The sequence below is a fragment of the Betta splendens genome, chromosome 8 (assembly GCF_900634795.4).
Source record: "Betta splendens chromosome 8, fBetSpl5.4, whole genome shotgun sequence".
Classification (NCBI taxonomy): Eukaryota; Metazoa; Chordata; class Actinopteri; order Anabantiformes; family Osphronemidae; genus Betta; species Betta splendens.
Genome location: NC_040888.2, coordinates 6,989,179 through 7,016,213, shown reverse-complemented (window position 1 = coordinate 7,016,213; position 27,035 = coordinate 6,989,179). Strand labels below are relative to the sequence as shown.

Sequence of the window (27,035 nt, the reverse complement as noted above, 5' to 3'; positions counted from 1 at the left end):
GATTCACATCAAATCATCAGATGGTGCAATCTCTCCTTTTATTACATTTGACTATCACAAGAGCATTTGTGACAAATTATAAAATGAAACACTCCTAAAATCTGAAATCAAATACTGGAAAAAAAATCACACTAAATTATTTTATTGATTTTCTATTAAGAACACTACAATTTGTCATATTCTTTTTGTTTTACTCTTTCTAGAACAATTCTAAAGTTGAGGTATAAAAGGAGTTCATACAGACTCACAAGTCTGAAAACAGTAGGGTTATATACAAGAGAAATGGAAAGACGGAGGTAGAGAGAGGGGTAAATACAAGGGAAAGAGGGAAGATACAAATATACTAATAAAACAAAGAAACCAGAGGTTTACACAGGCATTTGGTGCTGTGGAAGTCATTTAGTCACTTGCAGAACCCAAACTAGATTTCAAAAGAAAAACAGTTTCATTCATTCATTTGAACCTGTAGCGTTCAAATGTAATTTGGTTTTAACAATATCCTGTTTTAATGTGTTTCCACAAAACAGGCAACATCTGCTTCTTCACACACGGTCATGGGCTGATGAACCTGACGCTCCAAAGACCTGAATTCTCACCAGTGTCTCTATAAAAATACTTTTGCCTGAAGGTTCAGCAGATTTCAGAACAAATGTGGCTGATTATTTGGAGAAGTGACCTTGAAAATGCAGCAACTCAAAGGAATCAAAAACGAGGTCCGTCATCAGTTCTGCAAAGTTCACCAAATCTCGCCCCAGTTGACAAAGTTATCTTTCCATAGCACCAAATATTACTTGTGTAAACCCTGCATTGCCACCCAGTTATGTAACAAAAGACCTAAATAATATTCAAAATTGATAGTTATGAATCCTGTGACACAAAGGACAAATAAAACCTGCCATCTCAAACGCCAAAGTTTATAAAAGGAAAAAAAAAAATACTGAAACATTACACAAACTGTACAGTGACATCCATTACAACAGGTAGAAAAAGGGGGGGGCGTCATAATTTGGTGTGATGATAACGTTATTCATAAGATACAGTCGTATGAACAGCGATGAGTAACAAAACCGGTAATTAAGAGGTGGGATATCACGTGTGACCAGCGTACAAACTCAAGTTTTGTTCTGTAACATATGGTTCAACAAAGTCTAGGCTGACACTTAAATCTTCATAAGGCTTTGCCTTACTATCAAAATGCTTTGTTATTCACATAACAGTTAATGTATAAAATAGTTCCAAAGAATGAAAATCCCCAAAACACTAAAGTTTTTCTTAAACACAAGTTAAAACCTTTACTACACCCAGTGCTGCCTCTTTTTTGGTAACAGAGAAGAGAGAGAAGCCCTTGCCCAATAGGCCAATAAACTAAAAACAATATACTTGTGGTTTCACTATTAGGTGTTAAAGGATGGGTACAGAGAACAGTAAACTTTCATACTTTTCATACTTTCTATGCTCACAATCAAATTACAGGTGTGATATTACTCCAACCACCCTCCTCCCATAAAGCCCCACAACAAACCCCCCACCATTTAAGAAAAGAGAAAAAAAAAGATAATGAACTCAAGGCATGATGATACCACACAGAGACACACAAATGTAAATCCCTCCTCCCATGGAGCTGAAAAGGAGGCTGCGCACCAACTTCATAGACGCAGAGTCGCATTATTACATTGCTAAAGGTGGTGTTTTTGGTTTGGTACAACAGAAGGTCGTAGTGCGTTTCCCTCGGGCTCACAGGCTTAAACGTCTAAAAGATGGGGAGGGCGACTCAGTTGAATCCCACGTGGTAATGTTGCTGGCAGGTGGAAGCACCCGGTCGATATAATGCTTAACATGGTCAAAGGGCAACCAGCCAGTTTGACTAAAACATCCCAAAAACACTGTACACACGCCCATACAGAGACACACACATCATAGCAATACATGATGCACTTTATCCTTTTTGGTCTGACTGTAATAATTATACCCTTTATCTTTTGTTAATAAAAACGAAGCTAAAACTTGGAAGGTTAAATGAAAACAATATCACACCTAGAAGTCCTACATGCATGGAAGACAAGTCACATTTCTAAATTCATGTCACGTTTGTCCCAATAACACATCAATGCCCCACAGTCCTTCCACCCTTCTCCTATCGTCATTTAGATGCTTTATTGAGCTCATTTTTGGTGGTGGCTGGTGCATTCCTGGTGAAACAGCATTAGAAAATAGCCTACAATAAAATAAACTAGTGGACAGAAAGCAAGAAGTAAAGTCTACAAGCCATCTACTAACACCCTCTATTGGTTAGCAACAAAAAGGGCTAATAGTTACATCCACGCAACCAAAGATATTCTCCTCTCTCTGCTCTTTCCTTCTCTCCTCACCAGCCCTATTATCATCTGTCCTGCCTGGTTTAGAACAGTGATCCCCTTAACTACCCTTTCACAGGTAGAGACACCCATAACAAGGATGCTAACTTGTGCTTGACACGCCATTTATGTCAGCTCTCTATGAAACCGACTGAAACGTTGAGGAGTGTTTTATGGAAGTGGGGACTGCATGCACCTCTGTGCATATTTAAAATTACTCACTTTGAAATCTCCAACAGAATGATACATCAAGCTATAAGGACTGGGAGATACAACAGTTTCTTGTGAAGAGTTGGCAGAGGGTGATCTCAGAGGAGCAGATGTGTTGACAACTACTGGGGCAGCACTTTGGTACGAGCGAGGTGAGCAGAGCTCCCTGGTGATTCGTATCAACAGTTTGGCTGTCAAATGCCAAGGCTTTGTGAGATACAGGCAATCACAGTTTTCCAAAGCAAAGGAACGAGTGCAGAGGTCAACAGCACAAAGTCAAGCTGTGTGAGTACTGCGTGAAGTTAACGTGCATATACACATAATGTACAGACATCATGAACATCTACACGGCTGGGTCAGTGGTTTTCAAAAAGTCCTTAATAGTAAAGATGTTTTCTGTCTTGTCCGGCTGTCCTGTGTTCCAGCACAGTGTTTATGAAATGTAAATTCAGCCTTGTGTGGCCGTCTAGCTGAGAGACAAGAAATTACTGAAACATGGGTACGGGGGTGGTGGTCAGAGCAGAGTGGGAATGAAGTGATGGCGGGGAGAGCCATTGGATCAGTTGGAGGTGTCTGAGTGGACACTGCCAGGAGGACCGGGAGGGGAGGTGACCGAGGGGGGGTTGGTGGTGTCCTGCCAGCTGTTAGCCTAAAAGTTCACCAGGAGATATGTTGTCGTTTAATAATCTAAATCCACCAAAATACTTTCTCAAGTGTAAATGCAGGGGGTACTCACATCCAGGCGATGAGGGGTGTAGAGGCCACTACCTGACAACTCCTCATAGCCGCCCATCAGGTGTGTAGCACGGTGCAGGGTATCCACCTGTCAGAGACAAGACACATCCACAAATTTAACTAAGGTTTCAGTCAAACAAAAATACAACTACCAAACAAATCCTTTTGCTACCATGGATTGTTTTTGAACTATACAACCACATGCACAACAGACAATACAGCATCCACAAACCTCCACTGCATGCATCAGAACCATGGTGAATGACCAACTTACTATAGCCTGATTGTGTATTTACAGTCAGTGCAACCGCTCACTGTCTTTAACTATCAATTTCAATTCTCCCCTGAATGACTCACTTCTGCTCTAAGTGAAAGAGTGAAACTGAATTCCACGGATACACACACAGCAGAAATCTGTGGATCCTTTAAGAACGACAAAACTTTACATCTATCAACAAACACAACAAAAGGGCTCGATATATGGCGATATGGGGGGGGTGTATGGAAAAGCAGGGGAAATGTAACACTGAATAGGGAGGTAAGCTGTTTGTGGAGGTGAGGGAACTAGAGGGTAGGGCCATTGACCACTAACTAGTACTGAGGGAAACGCGATAACCTAATGTTTATGTTAACAAAAACAGTTTGCCTTGATGCGATGCTATATCTTCATCACAATTTACTGTGGAGTGTCAAGTGCAAGATTTAGGTTGGGTAAGGAATTGATAGGGTCAAAGGGTAAATTGGGTCAGGATTTAAAGGAGGTCAAAAAGGAGCTACACTAAAAAGGTAGGTATCCTAGGAATATGGTTGACTGGGTTAACAGCATTGAGGCCAACTCTGCAGCTGCCCTCAGTGCATACCTGGGGCTGCATAGAGGAGGTGATGTTGAGACCCTCCCCGTTGAGTGAACGCAGGCTGAGGTAGGTGTCGCCTGTGTGAGACAAACTGTATGACCCCGGGGACCCTGTAGGCAATATATATAGCCAATTTCCAATCAGCCCCACCATCGTGAAATGAGGTCATGGGGTCATAGGGTCGTGGACAGTGGCAATAGACATTCTTATATAACCTGCTGTATTTTGTAGGTATTTACAGCTTTTGAAATAGTCATTTCATCAGACAGGAAGTATTGCTCGTCTATCTGACATATATTCTCTAATGATATGATTCATTGATTGCATTGTGGCCCTGTTCAGCTACTTCTGACTTGAAATGTTTACAACCATAGTTGACCCTCAGGTCACTTTAAGTGTATAATCTGAGATTGTTAAAGAAATACTGTGCAAACCTTAGTTTTGTGAAAGTTACTACTATATAATAGTATGCAACACTGGGTCTGTTACGACCCTGCCAACCAATTGTGAAAGTAAAAAATTTACCATTTGAACAACATTCCACATATTTGCTTAGTGTCCCCCACACTCAAAAAGGCATGTCTGCTCATGTTTGGTGCAGCACAGTTTTCAATTCTCACTTAAGGCGTAAACAAGCCATAAGAATCGCCCCGTTTACAAGATGTAATCTCACTCATAAGCAGGATTGTACCTCATTTCTAGGTACACACTTACTTAAATTGAATCTGACTTAACCAGATAATTAAAATACTAGTTTGACAGCATACCCAGAGTGTTTATATGGTTACGAGATAGTGTATTACACAACTGCTGAAAATCTGCAAATACATTGTGGAATAAATTAGAACTAAATATTTCACAAGATTAAATGTCAGACAAGTAACAAACCTCAAACAAACCTAACAACTGTAGAAAAATAACACCGCCAAACATATAGAATGCAGTTTATGGAAAGACAAGGCATGCAAAAAACATGTTGAATGTCATTAATTAACTAGTAGGAAAAGCTTATCAGTTCTAAGTTTTACCTTAATTGCTGGTTAATTTTAGAATTTTTTACTGGATGCTACTTTTAAAATGTCAAATCATAAAGTCAGAATATAAAAAGGAAAGATTACATATTTTGTTTGCTTGAAATATTTTATATATTAGTCCATGATAAGTTAACAGTAACATTTTTAACCTAGAACCTAGCTGTAAAAGCTCGATAAGGAGAACAAATCTTGCACAGTGTGGGTTTTCCATTAGACAATCAAGTCACTGTGAGGTCCAGTCAGGTTTATTTGTGTTTGAGAGCACAAGTGCATGTCAAGAAACTGTCTCTAAATGAGAAGCAGGACTGTGGGTAAATGGAAGCATGTAATACCTGAGTTGGGTGTTGCAGGAGAGTTAGCCTGGCTAGCTTGCGCAGACACATTGGCAGCATCCACCGCTGTTTTAACTGCGTACAGGTTTGCTTCCTCCTGGAACTTACCAATGTTCTTCTTGTAGCGTATTCTCTTGTTGCCAAACCAGTTAGAGACCTGAGGGGCAAATAAATAGGCATTAGCAAAGTTACTTTTCTGGCTAGATAAAAAAAACAAAAAACAAAAACACACACTTTTAATACAGCCTGTGATGTAGTCATTGGAATGCATGTTGAAGCTGTTTCGTAACTAAACTCGCATGTCTGTTTCAACTTCCTTAAAATTATGCTTTTTACAGTCTTATGCAACAAAAGAACATTACCTGAGACACAGTGATCCCGCACTTTTTAGCCAGTTCCTCCTTAGCTTCCTCACTAGGGTAGGGGTTAGACAAGTGGGAGTAGAAATATTCGTTCAGCACCTCTGTAGCTTGCTTATTGAAGTTGCGCCTCTTGCGTCTGATGAACAGAGACAACAGATAATGACCAACATGTCTGGAATGTATACAACCGTGTAAATGACACCTCTAAAACGTTTTTGACAGGTCTAGGCGGAAAAAAACCCCCACCCCTTTAACAGATGCTCAGATTACAGCAGCATCAGAAAATATGCAGCCATCTCACACACACACACAAACAGAAAAACTGACCTGGCATCAAGGAAGCGCGAGCGCAAAATCATGACGGCCTCGCAGGTGCTCTGTTTGAGCTGCATCTGAATGGAGCTGAACTTGCGGTGGATGATGGCCACCATGCGCTCAATCTCCTTGGGAGAGATGGGCCGTGTGCGAGACTGCTCTCTCAGCAGGTTCATTACATGGTTGGTGAACTCACTGCAGGCCTGGACCGAGGAGAGAGAATAGAGTTGAATGCTACCGGGAAAAACCCAGCTCAAGCGCATATTCTGTCCTGTGCCACAGCATGTCTTCTGTAAGCGTCTCTATTGGCACTAAAATTATTTAGTTTATGATTTTCAAGTTGGTTTTTGAACACAAAGACATTCCTTGTTACCTAATCTTACATCAGTGCAAACATACTGGTTGTTTGGATAGTTATCAAAGCATCTAGGTCTCCTCAGCACACACCTGCTCATACTTCTCCAGCTCAGAATGATATATCTGGCGGATCTGGGCAAGCTTAGCTCTGTAGTCCGAGTGTTCGATGCTGCTGTCAGTGGGTGAGCCCCCTGCTGCTGCTGCCGCTGCTGCTGCTGCAGCCGACCCTCCACCTTTCTCTGGTCCTGACACGCCCTCAGCAAGCAGCATGTTGTCCAGCCGCATGATCTGGGGATCTGGGGGGTCCTCCTCTTGCACACCACGTATACTCAGCACTGGAAAGAAGAAACATGGCATGTTAGGCGGGAGGATTAGTAGAAAGACGATCCCCATTTATGTCTACATGTGCAAAAACTCTGCCATTGGCATACAAATACCAATTCAGTGCTGCCTATTCCCTACATCTGTTGGTTTAAGTTTTTAAAAACTACTAAACCACACATTTGACATGAAGGGGAACGCTGATATTGTGGGTTCTAGGGGTATGTGGGAGGATACTTCATCACTGCTAAAATTCCAAGAAGTGCAGGCCTGTCAAAACCTAGTCAAGTTTCTCCCCTGAGTCATGGCTATGAACGCCTGGCTGAATTCTCAATGAGCCTGAACTTTGTCTTTATCAACAGCAGAGGGCAGTGTGGTCCCTCAGTGGCAAGCTGCCAGAGATAGGGCATGAGTCATGGGACCAGTAATGGGAGTGCATGTGCTGTCACTATGAGCCCCACTGGCCATAAGTATAGTTATCAGTTGCAGCTCTCCACCACTGTATTATACCAGGACCTCTGTCAGCCCTCAGCCATGCTCTCATATCTCTCTTTCACACATACACACTCAAAAACACCATGGTTACTGAAAAGTTTTAAGTACAGACAACTTTAACTTCTTCACAGCCTCGAGCCTAGAATTTCCTTTTCAATTATTCAACTAGAAAAAGGAGAAAAAATAAAAGTGTAACGTCTTGTGTTCATTGTTTAGGTTAGGTTTTTAGTCAAAGGTAATGATCATATTTTGCGATATTTTGATCATATATTAAAGTTACATTAAAACATAAAACTGGAAATACTTGAACACATTAAAAGAACTTGCTCTTCGACTTCAATCTATTAGAAAACATACATACAAACAACCTGATGAATAATAAATAAGCATTCCCTGCATTCATGTTTTCCACTAGATTTCTTTGCTCTGCCCATCTATGAAAAATAAACTAATTTTGAAATTGGACTTAGAGGATAAATGTTACTAGAATTGTAATAAAAGCCTACATAGTGGACAATGAAATGGTAAAAAAAACTCTATGTAGAAATGTTTAGATGTGCCGTAATGATCTAATGACTGCTAGTGTGATATTATAAACATTAAAAGAAGAAGAAAAAGCACTAAACAGAATGGGATTACATGTGGGTAAAACTAGATCACAACTTTTTCCTAGTCGTTCAAAGTTTGTCGTCAAGGTTTACAGGACTCATTAACTCACTCTTTGTAGCACAACTTTAAAAATATCACTTTTATGTTCTTGTCAAAATGTCCACCGTCAAGTCGAGCTGAAAAACATGTCTGCCGCCATGGAGCGGTAACAGCTAACAAATGAGCAGAACAGTACGGTGGGGCTAACAGATGTGAACGAAATGAGGACAAAAACCATTTTGCTTAATGTTTCCAATTGCTATGAAGCAGATGAGTTTGTGTTTTTCCAAACTTCATTTGATAAATGAGTGTGTTCCACCATTTAGAGCCTCTTCCAGCAAAGTGTCCAACTCCCTCCCCTTTGTCTGGTTACTTCTTGCCTGTTTCTTTCCCTTCGCTTAGTTCTCCTCTCTCTCCAAGGCACATTCCTGCTCTACTGCTCCCCCATCTCAGGGCTCAGGAATGCAGCAAACCCAGCCGCCTGAACTAATGACCCTGATTCGCCCATCTCTTTTTCCTCCTTGTTTTCTTTTCCTTTTCAGTATTTCACAAGCAACCCATGCACGTCTTCAGCGCAAAGTTACTGACCAGAAGTTGGTTTTGTACCTGTTGAATCTTACAATATTGTGTGGATGCAATGGCGCCTGACGTTTGTGTGATCTTCCTGACAGTGTGTAACCACATGAGGGGATTACCTTCATTATCCATTCGCTGAGAAACACAACTGACCAAGAGTAAGGAGGGCAACTGTGGCTCTTGAAGCTTCTCACCTCTTCCCTCCTCCCTTTTGCCCCCGCTACTCATTATGGCCCCCAGCTGTAGCCTAATGCCCTTACATTCCCCTAATTACTCCAATTAAGCTGTGATTACCCACAATTGCACTCATGCACAGTCTAGTGGCACAGTAATATTATCGCAGCAGTTGCGATTAGTTGAGATAGAAGAAAACAAGACAGACACATGTCTAACCCCCTCCCCTCCAAATTTACAAACCAAACATAGGACTCTTGAAAATATGATTATGCAATACCAATTAAAATACAAGTGTACAAGCAGGCTTCAAGCTTCTCATTTTGATCAATTAGCTCCTTACAACACTAATGCGCTGATTCTGTTACTGGACGGCTACTGAGTGCTATAAGTAAAGATGCTAAACCCCCCACCCTCTTTTTTTTATAAATATGGAGAGACAACCTAAGACCCACATGGCCTGTATCCATGGCTCTTTAAAAATCACACCATTATGCACACTATAGCTGGGCTGTGTGGCATTGAGAGACAGAGTGAGCAACACATACTATGAAATATTCAGAGTATCCAGCTGGGCTTTCACTGCATACATAATCATTCTCATTTCTGCACAGCCAATGTGGAAATGGTTGGCTGTACAGAGACAACACACAATGTATGAAGTGGTGCAGGTAAGGGTGAACAGCCTAAACAGTAGCGTAGGGCTGTACATTAACTGTAATGCCTTCCACACGTACGCATAGATAAGACTTAAACATAGTCAGTATATCATTGCTCAGCTCAAAGCACAAGCTTTATCCTTGTCTGTCTTTTCTCTCGCAAGCATCCCCCTTTTCACTCTGTCTCCCCCAACACACGTCCCCTCCCCCCTCCCTACCACAGCCCCCACCCTCGTCCCTCCACCTCCCCCAGTGCCTCCCCCCCTCTGTTCTCCATTTCAGTCGAGTTCTCCATGTGAGCCGCAATCCCTCATGCTGTCAGCCCCCCCCTCCCTCTCTCTGTAGACAGACAGGATTAGCATTTTAATTGCATCAGCTCCCTTGGGTATTCTCAGCCTTTCACTGGGAGAGAGCAAGGGAGCGGGAGAGAGAGAAGGATAGAGAAGGAAAAAAGGGGAAAAAAGGTAAGGAGGGAGAGGGAGAAGGAGAGAGAGGGTAGAAGGAGAACCAAGGAGAATTGAAAAAAGGAGTCAGAAGATGTGTGTGTGAGAGAGCAAGAGACAGAGAGGGAGGCTACAGAAATATACAGAATCCAGACGTGCCAGAGAGCGAGCAATCCAGAAAGGGGGAAAACATAGGGCCGTGAAAACATCAGTTTTTCCTTTTATTACAGACAGAGACTTCAGATAAAGAGAATGGGCTATGGAAAGATGGTTTTCACAATGAAAATATGCGACATGAATATGGAAATTCACCTCACAAAAGCTGTATGAATAAATCCCAACTGCGGTTTCTGAGAGGTAAAACCAGTTATAACTGTTTGCAGGATATAATATAGCACTTGGGCGACACATCCTGGGAAAAATAAGGAGCAGTGTGGCACATATCTATTTTAAACTACTTTTTCACAGTTGTATCTGTAAGACTTTTACCATTAACAAAAAAGTGAAACATTACAGTTCAGAACTTTGGGTTGTCTCTAATGCCACTCAGTTTCCACAAAACAGTCCGGTTTAAGACGAAGGAGTCACAGCATTTCACAAGCAAATCAGCAATTTGTCTTCGGCAATTCCTGTTAAAGGTTTCAAGTTTCAGAATTGAACTGAATTAATTTGTTATTAATATTGTTAGTTAAAACCTATTTTTCTTAAAAAGGTATTGTTTGGTACATTCAACTTAATGAGCCCAATCCATATGTCTCTTCCTACTTTAAGCAGCTCACGCTAATCAGCATCTGTTTGGGTAGTTCACCAGAGTCCTGTTGCACGCAGCCCCCCTACTCTAACACAAACACACAAAGCCACACGGAGAACTAAACGGAGTTGTATGACTAAGGTGTGAATTGGAGAACTCCCGCCTTGGGCAAACACCACTTCAGTCCAACACATCATTTATCAGCCCTTAATTAGCTAACGAGTGAGGCTTGGACATGCAATGACTGTGTGTATCCTCTTTGGATGTTCATACACAAACACACCGACACACACAGAATGTGTCAACACTAATGGAGGAAGGATCAATTTGTCTTGTCACTTAAACTGGACCAATATGACATAATAAACAAGCTACATCTTTTCCCTACTGTGCTTTTGGCACGATAAAGTAACACTACAATAAAAATATTCTCCTGAGAGCTGGGCTATTAACCTGATACACAAATCAAATTTGTGTTAAGTTTAATTTAAATTATTAAAAGTACCAAAATTAAAATGCATACAAACCTCAACCTACGTTTAAACAAAATAGTCATAAGTATGTATTTAATAATAAAAAACTGTAAATTTTCTCACGCATCGATCATGCTTAATTTTTGGTTATAATTCAGTCACTTAAACACAGACAGTCTAACTAGTCTATTATATCAATAATTTCTGCATATTTTAAAAAAAGGACTGTTTTTATCTCCTTTCCTACTGTGAGTTGTAGGCTCACCAAGATAACAGACAGCCTCAAACATATCTCTATCCGTTACTTGCTCTCGTCCTGAAGCCAGCTGACAAAACATGATTCAATTTGGGCTTTACTAACATTTTAAGTGACTAAGCAATAAAAGATACATCACATGTGCTGAAAAGCGTGACGTTGATAAAGAACACATTTTAAACTCTTGAATACCTGTGAATACATCCATGACATACAGTCCCCTATACTTGTAAAGCAAGAGAAAAAGTCAAGAATGGAAAGACAAGGAATAAAAGGATTTAAAATGTCACAGGAGGAAGAAGAGAATGACGAAGATCATCTAAGCAGGAGGCTTGTTAGAGCACTGCTAGGATCTTCCCCCAGTCAACTCTCATCAGGCCAGCTGCCTCCTGTGCTCATTAGCACAGACTCTTAAGGAGCTCCTAAAGACTTTGTGAAAAATGAACGCTCATTTGAGAGGTCGTTAATTTGCACTGTTATGCAAATTAGGTGGCAATTAAGCGATAGATCAGAAGAGCAGTGCCCATTTATAACAAGCGAACAAGCATTATGACACAGTCAGATGGTGCCAGAGAGAGCTGAGGGTACATGGTTTGTCGGCACGGCCTGATGTACCGTCTTAGTAGGGAATAAAAATCACTGTGCCCGTTATATGTATGGCTGTTAAGGATAGCAATTTACCAGGGGTTTTGCTGAAGGATCCTTAACTAGCTATACAGATAAGTACACATTACAAGTTAATAATGACAGACAATTATCCCCTAATAATGTCCCTCATATAGATTAACCAAAAAAAATACATCAGCAGATCTACCTGAACTGATGAAGAGCATACATGCTTTAAAAAGGGGCATTGGCTTCCTAGTGTCTGTAATAACCCATTACTTACTGCTAACCTTGGAGTGGGTAGTACCACCCCCTCCCCTCACCACCCGTGATGTTTCCCTCTCTCCCTCGCATTCATGACATGGTGTGAAATATACAAACATACTGTCTGGGACAGCAATGTGTACTATTGCAGAGGGGTGGAAGGCTCCCATCAATTGTAATTAATCTTTAATTAGTCAGGATTAGGTGCTAGGCTCCCACACTCTCCCACCCCACCACAACCAAACTAACGCAATCCAGCTGAGACCACATTTACATATCTTTAATTAAAGAGACGCTGGCTTCCTTTTAAGAGCAAAGCCTAAAAGCTGGGTGAGAGGCATGGACATGCTGAGAGGGAGGGCAGTTAAGATGAAGAGATAGCAGTCCACCCTGTGGGTGTGATCTTCAACCAATATTGATGGGTTACTCAGACCTTGCTTGTTACTTGTCCTTGGTAATAAGCTGAAAATTTTATAGATCCAAGGTAAGACATTAGCAAACATAGCATCTTCTATCATGTCATTAAGTAACTGGTTCCACATCTTTACTGTTGACTAATGTTTTGCTTGTTTAGTTCAGTTTCTGTATATTCTGAGTATCCTGTTTGTTTCTAGTTATTTTTTTAAACCCCTATCACAAATTATAAACATTAAGCAACTTGGCAAATGCTTGATTAATAGGTCAGGGGAGTCAGATGGGAAAGACAAAGTTAACACCTGAATGCAAAACATGCATGCATTATAACCAGGTGCTACTCATTTCTAACTTGCATTTTAGTCAACATGATTATTTGTTGCAGTAGAAATTCTTGGTCTAGCTATGCAAAGGCAACAAACACATCATTAATGCTGGTCAACCAAGAAATATTATGCCTGCATCTATAAGCAGCCACGGCGTTCCCCGAGAAATATCACTGTTCTTGGGGGAACAAATTTATGTTGCAACCTAATAGTGAACTATCCCCACTGTGCTTTCACTAAGTCACATTACACAGAAATCCAGTTCCTCCAGGAATATTACCACATGGGCATATCAGTTGGCCCACACACCATTAGGTTCCAGGCTAAAGGTTGGGGTTCTCTGGCTCCCCACTTTAAGAAGGGAGATGGGGGTAGTGGTGTATTTGTTAAGGCCAGGGGTCTGTGTGATATTAGCCGTCTGCCAATCTGGCTTGGGGAATGGACACCAAGTAATTACTCCTGCTCTTACTGCCTCATCAATCTCCCTGTATCACTCTTGCAGCCCCCTCCCCACAACTCACTATCTTTTTTTCCATTCTTCTCTGGAAAAGAGCTGGAAGAGGAAAAAAAGGATTGAGTGGCATGACACCGCAAAACACAGGAGATTTGACCGAGAAACAGATGAGACAATCCTGCACAGAGTGTAAATATAAAACACTCTTAAATGTAAAAGCCAAGGATTGATGCCAGTGAAAAGATGCACAATACTGTTGTTGCAGATCACAAAAACAGTAAAACTAAAAGAAAGGAGCTTCGCATAGACAGCATTTCTGCCACAGACTATTTATATCTTGTTACTGCTTTCGGCCTAAAAGGTACTTATGCTTTCACTCAAAAATAATAAAACCTCCCACAGGTTCCTAACAACTCATAAAATTTCATGGCTCTGTTTCAAATTAGGCTCTTCGCGACCTAATAATAATTAAGTTGCTTAAATGAGGCATGTTATTCAGTAGACTTCCTGTACAACACTCCAATCGATTACATACAAACATCTAAACCAAACACTGCTCAAAGTGTTTTTCCCTAACTTCTGCTCTGTGAGGTCTGTTAACTTTCAACAACTGCCTCTGATTTTTCAAAAGTTGGGGGAAGAAAAAGTCAAACATTTGTTCTGCTTGTGATGACAGTTTTGGGTTGTTTCACATTTGTTTTTAATGACTATAATCACAGGGAAATTGAAAAATTATGTAACCAAAGACCATTACCTTGCACAATTTCAAATATAAATCATACTGATCACACAGAGTACACAAGTGGTGGTAAGTAGTTTTTGGAACTGTTGTAGTCTAAAACATAACACCACTTGTTTATTAGTTTGGTTATCCTACAGGGTTGTCAGGCTAAAAGAAAAAGAAATCTATACAAGTAGATGTTGAACTAATAACACACTGGGTGCAATATAGGTGTCCTGCTACAGGCCACAGGAAGGATAACAAAAGATAACATAAGAAAACACTCAAGGCTAATTAAAAGACAAGATACTGCAATGTGGCTTATTATTATTTGAGGGTTTAACAAAAATTCAACACTTGCATCAAACACATTAAATTGACAAATGACAACACTGTGCGTCAGCAGTGCAAAGTTTGTTTTCTATTCATTGGTCATGATGGCTTATTACCCATAAATCAACATCAAATACAAAATTACTAAAACAGGCGAAACCTTTCCATTACATGTAAATAGACGTATCCCTGAAAGACCAAGCCACTGCAACAATTCACTGCGTTTGCTAAAACTCAGCATGCATCGATCTTGTCAAAGCATTAATAGGATGTGATGATGGGTTGTCACCTAACTGCTTACCCAACATACTAGATAAGTGCTGCTGGCTCTGCTGGCAGGCAGAGATTTTGGTGGGTAGAAATATAAAGGCAGAGAGACAAATTGCTATCTCGGTCACCTCAAACATTACAGAACTGAGCCTAATTTTCTACTTAATAATTTCTCATTACTTAATGAATTAGAAATTCTGCTGTAAAAACCTCTTCAAAGGAGTGGGCCACAGGAATCAACAGAGTCAGCCAGTCTCAGTAAAGACGCTAGCCAGTCTGCCCCTATTTCTACTCAGGCAACTTAGCAGCATTATCCCACAGAGCTGTTTATCAGACAGCTTATCAAGATGAGTTGCAAGTGTTGGAGTGTGAACTCATCCAAGTGAAAGCGAGAAGACAGGCACGCTCACGATACACTCTGCTGTCTTCAAGTTGAAAACATAAACTATATGCATGCCTACATACAACTAAGGAGAAACGCCTCGAACATAACGCAAGAACTTCTAAGAAGTAGCTGCAGTGGCTTATGAGAGATTTTGGCATAAGCTCTCCCATTGCACCAAGAACTATTTTTACAGCAATACCCATGAGAGCGAGGGAGAATAGAACAGAGTTGAGGTAACTGACACTCAACTTTTACATTTTCCATGTCTTTTCAACTGCTTTAATTTTTTTGATGTATGTTTCGGAAAGTACTAAACAGGAATCAAATTTCACACAGATGGAGGTCATGTTTAATGTGAAAGCCCAGCACAACACAGACACTGTTGTAAAATGGGGGTGTGTTGAGGTGGAGGCAGTGTATGTTGGTGGGGTTACTGGCATTTGCGCAGAACATTTCCTTTACAATGAAAACAATCTAACCAACTGCAGCACTCAAAGGAATTCACCTCCCATCCCCCACATCCCACCTCCCTACTCCACCACAACCATTACATTACCATATCAAAGCCCCGAGTTCAGAGCAAGTCTTCTCTTTCAAGAATTGGAATGAGGCAGAGGGAAACGGGAGAGGACAAGACCGAGGCAGCAAAAGTAGCAGGAGTACACCCAAGACTGAGTTTTGCTTTTATCCCTGTTCGATCTGTCTGTGAGACAGAGAGTGTATGTGGAGGTGTCAACATAAATGCATGTTTGTTAGTGGAAAAAAAGACTGCACAAAATCTAAGGAGATACTAGGGGACTACTGATTGGGTCTTCCACGAGCTACACTGAAGAGAAGTCAATTCACATTCCAGCGGCACATAATGGGGCCTGCAGGGGGTCTGATAGAGTAGCACAGAAATGCCATAGCAGGTACACAGTGCTGCTAGGGGGGTAGTAAGTGGCAAATGACCAGCAGTGTAAAGGCAAAGCTGGTTGTCACGTTATTTCGGAGTAGTCTATTGTTGAGCTATCACCATGATTCGTCTGCTTTTCTGCTCGGCTTACTGTACAAGTATTCACAGGCAGTCTCTCTAGTTTGCTGGGAGACTAACGTGAAAATCAAAGCGAATGGCATTAGGGTAAATAAGACCACTGGTTGCCTGGGAAACAGTGTACCCTGCCCCACTCACTCAAGCCTAGCCTTTACTTTTCTCCAATCACTGGAGAGCAATAATACATTATTGACAGAGGGCCACAACAGGCAGCAGTGCAGCATTTTCAAATTGTATTTGAACAAGAGAGGTTTTCTGTTAGAAGATACACAAGGTAGGTGAAAGGGAAAGAAAGTGCAGAAAGACAATAATGGAGAGGGACTAGCTAAGGAAGAGGATTAACTATCTATCTTCAATCCATTCCTTTAAATTTCACTACAGTTTCAAGTTAACATGAATACCTATCGAGAATAAGCCATGATTACTTTGAAGAATTTTATTAGCAAAAGTAAATTCAAATGAACGAAATTTATCTGATACTATAGGCTGATATTATTAGAATAAAAACATGCTGAAAGTTTTAATTGTAATGTCCTCAAAGATTATTTTCATCTAGTCACTGTTTAAGTTTGAACAGAGGCCTAAAAATGTGAGGTTTCTACATCTCAAGAAACAACAACATATTTGTGCCATAAATTAAACCAATACAAAATACATGCAGCTACACCATTTCCACGACAAAATACAATCAATATTAAATCAAATAAGTTCTGTGAGGCTAATAAAAAAGTAACTTGATGCAAGAGAAACTGGAGCAAAAGCTCAGTATATCTCAATTTGTGCAGACTGGAAACAGAAAAACGAGTGAAGTAGAAACTCACCGGTCTTCTCTTTGATCTCGCAGAGAACGCTGAAGAGGGCTGGCTTCATTCTGTGACAGTTCAGGGCATGCTTCCTGTGGAAGAGAAGAGGGAATAAGAGAGGGAGAGAGCGAGGAGGATTACGATAAACAGACTTCCATCTCAAGTCATTCCATGTCCTCCCCCATAAGCAGGTAGAGGCGATGTATGTAATATACATACAGCATTAAAAGAGTGTAGTGCAACACAGCTGGGCAGAGCCATGTTGCTTAAAGGCATTTTCGATGGGGAAATGCTTTTGCCAGTACTGAAACATCCCTGATGTGTCAATCGAAAATAACAAGAGTAATGTTGTCATTTCGATGCTTTGCACTGTGGAACAGGTAATGATGCCAAACCTCAAGGTCATCATTACTGAACACAAGATTCCAGAGTTAATGCACAGTAATCTAATTTCTTCCCTCCTCAGAAAGATTTGTTCCATGAATGTAGATGGTGACTTGATAGAGGGGATAAGGATAAAGCTGCAATTTTAATTTAATCAGAGAAATTCTCTTTATTGCCGAACGGTCTAACAGCAATTAAAAGGTGAAAAGGAAAACTTCTACAGTTCACAGTAATCAAATCAGACCACCTTAGCAACAAAATTTCTTGGGTAATACACATACGCACACTCACAATCCAATCCAACTTGCATCTAATTAAAATTTATAGGACTTGAATGCTATAGCAAAGCCCTGATTTTAATACACCACTAAACACTATTACCTAATCTTAACAACTGGAATAGAATAGAGAATAGAATGTACATCTTTTAGGTTTGCATTCACTGTGCACATGGCACGATTTGCAAGTCTGTAATGCCCCCACATTCACAAACCGTCACAAACAAAATCATGCAATATATATATATATAATACTCTGTAGCTCATGATACACCACTATTGTTGGGATTGACAGAAATGTGTCGTTATACTCGAAACCATAATTGTCTGGGCATTTTTTTGTAATACCGCATTTTGTCTGAAAATGTTTTCCATGATCTCATGCAGTTTTATCAAATACTTTCAATGAAGCAAATGTAGGTTAGGTGGGTAATGTAAAGACCTTTCAAAATAAAAAAAAGGTATAATTTCAAGCAGAACAGACTTCAGTAGCAAAAAAAAAAAAAATGCAAGATACAGTAAACGTACACGTCAAAGAAATAAGTATGCGGTTTCTGTATCTAATGATGAAAAATTAAAAAAACATTTAAACAAGAAAAACCTTAACCAGAAAAATATGGATTTATTATCCATATGACATCCTCAGTAACACATTGACACAACCAGAAATGAAGATGATTTGGCTACGCCTGACCTCAACACCAATTCCAGTTGTGAATGTCCACTGTGCTATTAATGAAGGGACTGTAGTGATTAGCAACTCACGTGGCTACTGAGCGATTGACTGTCAATTAAAAAATTGAGGCAGTATGAAAGATATGTGTCCAACGTTAAATATGTCATGCTCTCTACCAATTCTATCACTGCTGGATTTGAGTTGGGGGAGGGCTGCCTTCAACATGGAGGGTATGAGCAGGAGGGGAAAAAGGAAGTGCTCATGCGGTCCTGTACTGACCTGTGCTGGAAGTTGAGAGGCAGGTCACCCCCTGTTATGCCCCCCCCTGCTCTCCCACCCTCTGTGGGGTCGTCTGATCCACCCCAATGCGCCGGCGATTCCTCTGGCCAGCATCTGAACATATGGCGACAGGGTGAGAGGATGAGGGTGGCTGGTGCGCAGGAAGAATACTCTGCAACACCGAGTTGTTGCGCTGCCCTGACCACTCCCCATCCCAACACACTGCCACCCTGCATGACAAGGGCGCGATGCTAATATGAGCCACTTCATACTTTACTCTACAGATCGTGACCGAAGAAAAGACTGATGTGTGGTTGACAAGCTTATTTGTAGCCAAGTATGACATTGAGGACTTCAGTTACTACTCCTACTAGTGTGACCTAAACTGGTTATATCTTGGCCTTCTATCTACAGTGAACTTGAGAATCAAATGAACATACAGCCAATCAATTACACACTAGTCTGTCAGCACATTACTATATTTTTCCTGTACAAACCATAGACATGGTGGTATCAGGAGATTGAGCAGAGTATAAGGTAGAATTTCTATAAAGCCCAGTGAACTATCATAGAACAAATTCCTTTTAGTATTACTACAGCATACATAGAGCATTAAGGACATGGCCTAAGTGGGGGCATAGATCAATATAAGCATACAGCAAGGACACCTCCTGCCCACTTTGTACAACAGCCTGCTAACTTCTAATATTAGGTTGCGTTTTAGCGACTGCTGCATTGAACCAATACAATAGTAGTTTGTTTATTTGATCATCCATTGTTATTTTTGCATTTTTGTGAAGCTTAAGCTTCAAACTGAGAAGAAAAAGAAAAGAAGAATTACTCCACAGGAAATTGTATTTATATTTGTCCATGAACCAAGGCCTAATTAAGTCCTCCAACTTGTACTGAATATAGGGTAATATCTCAGGGTTCATAGGCTGCTGGTGTAGCATCATCCCTCCCCCTCACCACCATCTCATTAATAGAAACTCGATTTGCGGACAGCTGCACTCGCTTACACATTATAGGAGAATTGATTGCACCCAGCACACAATGAAAAGGATGAACACCAGGGAGGGAGGGAGTGAAAGAGGAGTGAATTAATTAAGAGAACCAGGTGGTCAAATGTTGGGTGGAAAATCACTAGCTAATGACACATCACACTGTGGCCACAGTCTTGCAGTGGAGGGTTGTCTATTGTTGAAATAGTGATGCTTCATCTGAATCTGACCTTATGCTCTTTGAGCCACATGGTAAATGAGTGTAGGTCAGAAGCTCACTGCAATGCATACTCCCTACAATAATCCCACCCCAAAACACCCTTAACACAAACATGAACTGAGGAGTGATATGAATGTTGTCATCCCCAGTGGTACTGAGCTGGTATTTGGGACAATTGAGTAATCCTTAGCCTTACCTTAATTTACCCACTCATTTGTATCACAATGACTAATCAGCCTCTGTGGGACACAAAGTGCCACTCCACAACCACATATGTTATAATTAGGCAAACGAGTAAGCCATACTTTGATTAGTAATATGAAAGGTTTGACATGAGAAAAAAAAATGAATGATTTTTTTCCCACACAGCTCTGGCCACTTGTATAACATGCATATCTTGGAAAGTATCTTGTATGTTATTGATGTAGTTCTTGGTAGTTGTCATAATTACTGTAAAGGGTAAATTGGATCCATCAACTTTCACACTATTCTGCCAACCAATGGGAAGACTTCAACAACTGTCTGGGAAAAAAAGTGCATTTTTTGTTTTCTTCGTTCACGCAGCATTATCAAACCATTAGCATTTCACACGGTCACGACTGTGATAAACTCTCCAAACAGAGACTTTACACTTAGTGATCATGTTTACCATTACACTTTGCAACAAAGCACGATCTTCGGAACCTAATTTCAAACTACCACATCGCTGTAATGTGGGTGGTTCGAGTTATTGTGGAACTAAATATAACCAGGGAATCGCATTTAACGTGAACTTCCGATAGCGTTTATATTTTCTATTACCTTGCGTGAACGTTGAACAGCTTAAGCCTGCAGCACAAATAAGGTCCATACAACCCACGTTAGTTAGCTTAGCTGTGGCGAGTGGAAAATGGCTCTTTGCCTGTCTTACCTGGCCTGTGCTTCGTCCAGGCTTTCGTCGGTGATAGCCATTATTTGCTGTAGGATATCCCCGATGTCTTGCTGTGGCTGGCCGAGAGACTGCTGCTTCCTAACCGAGTCTGGGTCAACGACATCGGCTTGTGCTAGTCCACCGAGTCCGGTGAGACCCGTCATCATCCTAGTCTGGTCATCCATACTTTCGAAGAAAACTCGTCGGAGAAAACACACAAATAGCTAGCCTGTTAGCTAGCCAGCAAAGTATTTTCTACGACAAATCATACAATGCGTCTTAAGTGTACTCGACAGCGACGATTGACAAACAACTAAGCGCAGTTATCGTGGAACAGATCCGACAAACACGTTTAAATTCGCCTCTGTTTGGCTGTAAGTCAATAAACGCGGCCAGGCTAACGCTAGCTACCCACCGAGTGAAAAGCAGCTAGGTTAGGAGCTGTAGCCCAGCGGAAAAGCAGCAGGGACACACATGCACAGACTGTGTGAGCTCGCCAACTGCGCCTCGCACATTTTCGGAAAACAAAAAAAATATCTAGCAGACGCGTTGTCTTGTTTTAAAAATAAAATAAAATCGCCAATTTAAAAAGGAAATACACGCAAATGCGGCGTCTAAGCTTACAGACGGTCTAGCTCCAATCAGAAATCTTCTACCAAAACACACTACGGTTTGCCATTGTTGTTGGTGTCGCGCGAGTCTGTGGGATGTTCTGCGCTGCGCGAGGGGCGTCGCGTTGACCATTGAACTCACCACAGAGCGAGAACTTGCGGGTGGGTTTATCAATACGATATCGAAATAAGGCGTCCGATGTCTTTGCATTTATATTATATTTGATTTAATGGTGGCGCAAATGTGCGAGATGGTTTGATACAGCGGTTCGGACTGTATAACTGCAATATTCGTCTAGGTTATCCTCCTCGTGTACGGCCTTTCACAAATGGATAACCTCTTACGTCATCAGCATTGCTTGTCCTATTATAACCGGTTAAAGCAATAATTTCCATTAATATGAAAGACCTGAGCAACACGGCGCCTTTATAAAAAAAATCTGATGCGAATGCTTTTAAAGACTTAAAGTGATAATGTACTCGAGCTTACTAGAAGCTGCAGACATAAACATTATGTAGATCAATAACAACTTTGTGCTGTTTAGCATTTATTTTAAAGATACTTTTGAGAGATGCATGCATCACAAATACCACATGTCTATGAACAAGTAAGTGTTTAAAAAAACGTATTAAACCTGACGTGGTGTTAAACTAAAAGGCAACACTGTGATATCTATTTGTACGTTCACAAAGTGTTTCAATTCTAAGAGTAAAAAATTCAATCTCAAGAAAGTCCGACCTAAGAATAATAGTATCCTAAACCTCCATGAATGAAACATCCTATCAGTTTTCAGTAGGAAAATGTTGACACCAAAGATTGAAAACAAGTGTCCTTGTTTTTTTGCAAACCAGGCAATTTTGGTGTAGTTTATCACTCAGATCAGAGAGACAGCTTTCCAAGACGAATGGGTGACTGAATGGATGTAGAGGAGTGCTGCAGCTGCCTCACTGTACCGAGAAGAGATGATGGGTGTGCATGAGGGAGTGGGACCAAACTGGCAGTGGTTTATGCTGACTCTCCACACATCCATCTACTACAATCTGTAGCTAATCAATCTAAAGTTAGAGACAACAAGAATAGAGAATACACTGAACCTAAACAGTAATTGTTCTTTGCATGTGGATCTTGTATACCATGTGCTACATTTCAGATATTTTAGTGGTTATATTAAACAGTGGGGTTCCATCTCTGAAAAAGTTGCTACAAGTCACAACAACCTTAAAAACAATAAATGTCTTCCCTAAAAATCTTACAGCCCTAGGAAAGCTGGGCACACCCAAGACACCTTTATCCAAATATGTACTGTATCCAAATCTCCTAATGATATATGCTATTTATTGCAGGATTTTGGGTTGTTTTAAACAACATCACAATTATACAAATAGCTGCAGGGTTTTCTCAATCACAAAGCTGTTCACTGTCAAAAGACAACTTCCTCAAAAGTAAAGAGACAGTCATTGGCTTTGTAAACTTCTTTATACGTTTTATTGTTGGTGATTCATTTAAGGATCATTTCTGTGAAACCTCTATTCATTTAGATGCTAAAGCTGCCCTCCTCTCACCCCACAAGCATCAAGCCTCATTTTCATCTAAATAAGAATCGATCTCTCCCGCTGTGCACCATCCTTCCTTTCTCACAACTCTCACGGTCACAACCCCACTTGTCTTCTCTTTGCTTGTTCCTGAGCTCCCTAGTCAGCCCATTGAATACAGTTGCAAGTAAAATACACAATACTTCATGTTGGAGATCATAATTGCAAAGCACAAAAGCCATTCACTCTCATTTACTGTTGGCAATAAGGGGAGGGAATTTGAACATTAATGAGTGAATGGGTCCAGGAGAGAGAAGTGATAACGAACAAAGCTTTGACTGACTGGTACAATGTCAAAGCTTCGTTCTGCATCAGTGACCCAGCCAACGCAAGAGATGGGGGTGAGTCACTGTGGGGGAGGGGCCTCCTCCTGAATGGTCAGGGGACACTGATGAAGTGAAATAGATGCGGCACCACACAGACTAAATATGACCAAGGATGAGCATGTAAAAAGGACTGTACATAAACAAATACTACAAACCATCAAGGAAAGAAACTGCTCATCTAAATGAAACAGTGATTATTTATGGGTTTATGACACTTAATAAAACTGATATAACTATGCTTAAATTCTGTTTTTGTTGCACAAACATTTGAGTATAATCATAAGAGTTAATAGTAAGTAAAGTAGTAATAGTTATAACAGCCTAAAATGTAACACTAATGACAGAACAACTGCAATAATTTAAAGTGAGTGTGGATTCCAATACAGTTTTATAGTTTAATGTATAAATGATAAAATATCATTCTTGAATTTCTTAAGAGTATTGGGAATATGTTTTTTGGGACGAGTCACATTTGTTGATCCCAAACAAATGTCAAACAGCTGGCAGTCTACAGTTTTACAGGTGAGAAGGCATCTAATTAAGCTTAACACAAAAATTTACTCTAGCCCTACCAAGCCTGTCATTTTTTTAAAAGCCAACCACCGCCACCTGCTGGCCAATCCTATGTATTGCATAGTATTAGTAACGCTTGATGAATGGAATAGTTTTATTTGAAACAGACGTACATGAAAGTAGATTAAGAAGACATAGCTAAAAATCATATGTTCCATCCCACAACAGTAAAAATTATACATAAAAGATGATTAACTGCTAGTGCTTGCCTCCTGTTACAGTGACTATGTGGCTGCAGAGGATAACGGTGCTGCCAGGAAGTTCTTGGAATTCATGAGTTCCTGGAATCCAGCTTCTGCCACTAGTAGGAGAAACCACATCAAGTTTTAAATTGCCAGGTAAGTACAAAAATATTTCAAAGTCAAATAAACTCATTACCCAGTCGTGCACTGATCTCTTTCACAACTAACTGTGACTGCTTCTTGATGGACATCAGCACTTTAACCATCTTGCTCTGAGTTTCCATCTACATATATTAAAAAGAAATAAATTGTTAGATAACATTATATAGCAGATAAGTTAATTTAATGACATCAGTTGTTTGCCAACACAAGCAAAGGTTAATGTAGTTTGTCCTCCAAAATGTTTCGGTATAGTTTACTCCTTACTTTAAATAATATACAGAATTTATAATTTTTAGTAGTGTCATATCATTCGCAATTAACTTACAATCACAGTTTGAAGCACAGTCTGTTGCCTACTTAGGAGAGTGAGGTAATCAGGTTTGCTTTTTATGAGAGTGTATTGTGAAGACCGGGCCATAGATGATGAGTCTAATGGCACACCTGTCTCCTGGCCCTGCTCCACTTTCCTGAAATGGATATGGAATGAATAAATAAAACACAAGCACAGTACTAGTATTGCATAGTATTTCTCAGTGACAGTGACATGTTCACCTTTGCAATTCCTCCTCTTTTTTCCGTTGTTTGCTCAACAATGCCTCCCAAGACTCATTTTCAGCCTGGAGTCTAAAACCCAACATTGTACATTTAACAAAAAACATGGTAAGTATGTACATGTTTGTATGAACAAATGAAGAAAATACCTGTTGATGGCTTTCTGAACATTTTCCATGGGTCTTTGCACTGAAGGATTACTAGAAATAAAGCAAATAACAAACACAACATCAGTAGAAGAAAATCAATCTGCATTATAAAAACAAATAAACCCAAAAGTCAAGATTATTCATAGTAAGTATAAAATAAAGACTATACCTAGCTGTATCAACAGTAAGTTGTTGTTCTTTTGATTCACTGTGTATGCTTTTAGCCAGGCGACCCCAGTCTTTCTGCATGTCCTTAACTACAAAACAAAAGAGACAGAGCATAAGCAATAACAAACTACATATTGTCACGATAACCAGATGAGATATGTCGTAAATGAAGCCGTGCAAATACTAACCTTGTTTTTGAAAAGACTCCAGTGAGAAGTTCGGCACAGACTGAAGTGAATTTTGAGTCCTTTCTATTGCCAGCTAGAGACAAGTGGAGACCAGTGGATTATTACCTTTCATTATGATTAAATAAAATTGCATTAATATCCCTAACCTTACAGTTTGGTCATTATAGTTAAAGCATTAACTTAGAATTAGAAAAACCTCTGCAGTAGTTTGCTACTCCTGATTAAAATATTTGATGTGGACATACACACATTACACTTTTAATTAAACATTGCCTTTATGAACAAACCCTATATTATCAGTCAAGGGAAAAATCGTTATCAGTTCACCAGTGTAAAAAGTAAAATATCAAAATTGTATCATCCTTTACCTAAATAGCTGCAATGTAATACTTACCATCATTGAGGCCTCCATCAATTTTTCCAGTCTCTCATCCTGAGTAAGGGACGTCCTGATGCTCCTACACAAAACTAAAAGAGAAAATACAAATTAAAAACAAATCTAATTACATTGTACTAAATACAAGCAAAATAGACAACTTACGATAAGGGTTGGGAAGAGCAGGCAAAGAACGTGTGGATATGGTTGCTCTCCGCCCGGATTTCCTGCGTTTAGTGGGGCTGCCAGAAGAACGCGAAGGTTCTTCACTCTTTTTTGTCTGCATTTCTTGTTCGTGTGTCTTTGAATGTTCATCCCCCGCATGTGTCGCCTGTATGGTGGGTGATGTGCAGCTGGTACGGGGAGATTTGTGTTTGGGGTGTGTGCTAGGGCTCGAAGACGCGCATCTTTTCAATGTCTGCGAAGTCATCTTGGCATACACAAATAAAAACACAAAGCAAAATTAACCTTTGTCATTGAAATTTATGATTATGCTAATGGACTAGCAAAAGCTCACAAAATTAACTAGTTAAAAGTACCAGTAATAATATCTTACCTCATTGTCAACAACGGCAACACTTCTGGAACTACAAGAAAATCATTATTAGTATATTTTTAGTTTAGTTTATTGAAATGACATTTGGTAGTTTTGTAATGCTCTAGTGTTGGTTTCGTTGACATATCTGGCGTTAACTGTAATGTTAGGAAGTCTAAGCACACTGCAGACCACAACCATTTGCAAAACTTAGTCCGAAATAATAACAAAATATAGCTCTTAATATGCTTTGTCGCACGTTTTCACATACCAAAAAACCGCAAACTGTAAAAACAGCTACACAACAGTAAAGTGAATAAAAACAAACCTGTCTTCGCCGTCTACCAAATCCTTTTCCGCCATTTTTCTTTGAAATTCTTCCCAGCGCGCCCAACAAGCCTAGTTACGGAACTAAGCATCATGGGAAATGTAGTACGATTGCATCATAAGCGAAAGTGTCCAAGTATAAATCTGCACAGTAAACCTAAAGTAAATACATATTAGACAAATTGTCATATTTGTAGAATTAGAAAAAAATAACAAATTTAGTAATTTAATGCTCCAATAATAAAATATTCTAATTTACAAAATATTCCATTGAATTAGCTCAGGGCAACATTGATGTGCTTGTTCAAAGGCGCAATCTTGGCCATGGTGATTATGTTAGTCAAGCTTTTCACAGCCTCTGGCAGATGTACCGTGATCCAAAATAGTTGCACTAAGTGCTGTCTTTCTCCCACAAACCTTTCAGTCATGTTGCATTAATGGATTTGTACTGAACCAACACCTAACCATTTAATCTCTTTCGCTGCTATTGCTATGTTTTCTTATTATATTATCCTTGTAAAAATAAGCTTTTAGTCATTCTTTACTCACTCGTGTCAGAGAATAGAGAGAATTCTAATAATCTAATA

The 27,035-nt window shown here is 40.1% G+C and overlaps 2 protein-coding genes across 6 annotated transcripts; both read right to left on the bottom strand.

The window, feature by feature from the left end:
* Positions 1–126: 126 nt before the first annotated feature.
* pbx4 (pre-B-cell leukemia transcription factor 4) lies at positions 127–21,453 on the bottom strand. 5 transcript variants are annotated; one of them, XM_029159927.3, is made up of 10 exons: positions 21,331–21,453; positions 20,707–20,905; positions 18,576–18,689; positions 16,977–17,050; positions 6,644–6,888; positions 6,209–6,399; positions 5,882–6,017; positions 5,520–5,676; positions 3,301–3,387; positions 127–3,213 (listed from the first exon to the last, which is right to left on the bottom strand). In XM_029159927.3, exons 2-9 carry the CDS (start codon positions 20,889–20,891, stop codon positions 3,344–3,346), a joined length of 1,146 nt encoding a protein of 381 aa, XP_029015760.1. In that variant the 5' UTR covers positions 20,892–20,905; positions 21,331–21,453; the 3' UTR covers positions 127–3,213; positions 3,301–3,343. The 5 variants fall into 5 exon arrangements, with proteins under 5 accessions (XP_029015760.1, XP_055367048.1, XP_055367049.1 ...); XM_055511073.1 differs by adding an exon at positions 4,160–4,263 and having other exon boundaries at positions 20,707–21,434; XM_055511074.1 differs by lacking the exon at positions 18,576–18,689 and adding exons at positions 4,160–4,263; positions 4,369–4,371 and having other exon boundaries at positions 20,707–21,432.
* Positions 21,454–23,305: 1,852 nt separating this feature from the next.
* On the bottom strand, positions 23,306–26,968 carry LOC114860989 (uncharacterized). Its single transcript, XM_029159931.3, has 11 exons — positions 26,450–26,968; positions 26,143–26,173; positions 25,752–26,016; positions 25,605–25,678; positions 25,211–25,283; positions 25,024–25,111; positions 24,855–24,905; positions 24,706–24,777; positions 24,479–24,620; positions 24,188–24,275; positions 23,306–24,110 (listed from the first exon to the last, which is right to left on the bottom strand). Exons 1-11 carry the CDS (start codon positions 26,482–26,484, stop codon positions 24,034–24,036), a joined length of 996 nt encoding a protein of 331 aa, XP_029015764.1. The 5' UTR covers positions 26,485–26,968; the 3' UTR covers positions 23,306–24,033.
* Positions 26,969–27,035: the final 67 nt, after the last annotated feature.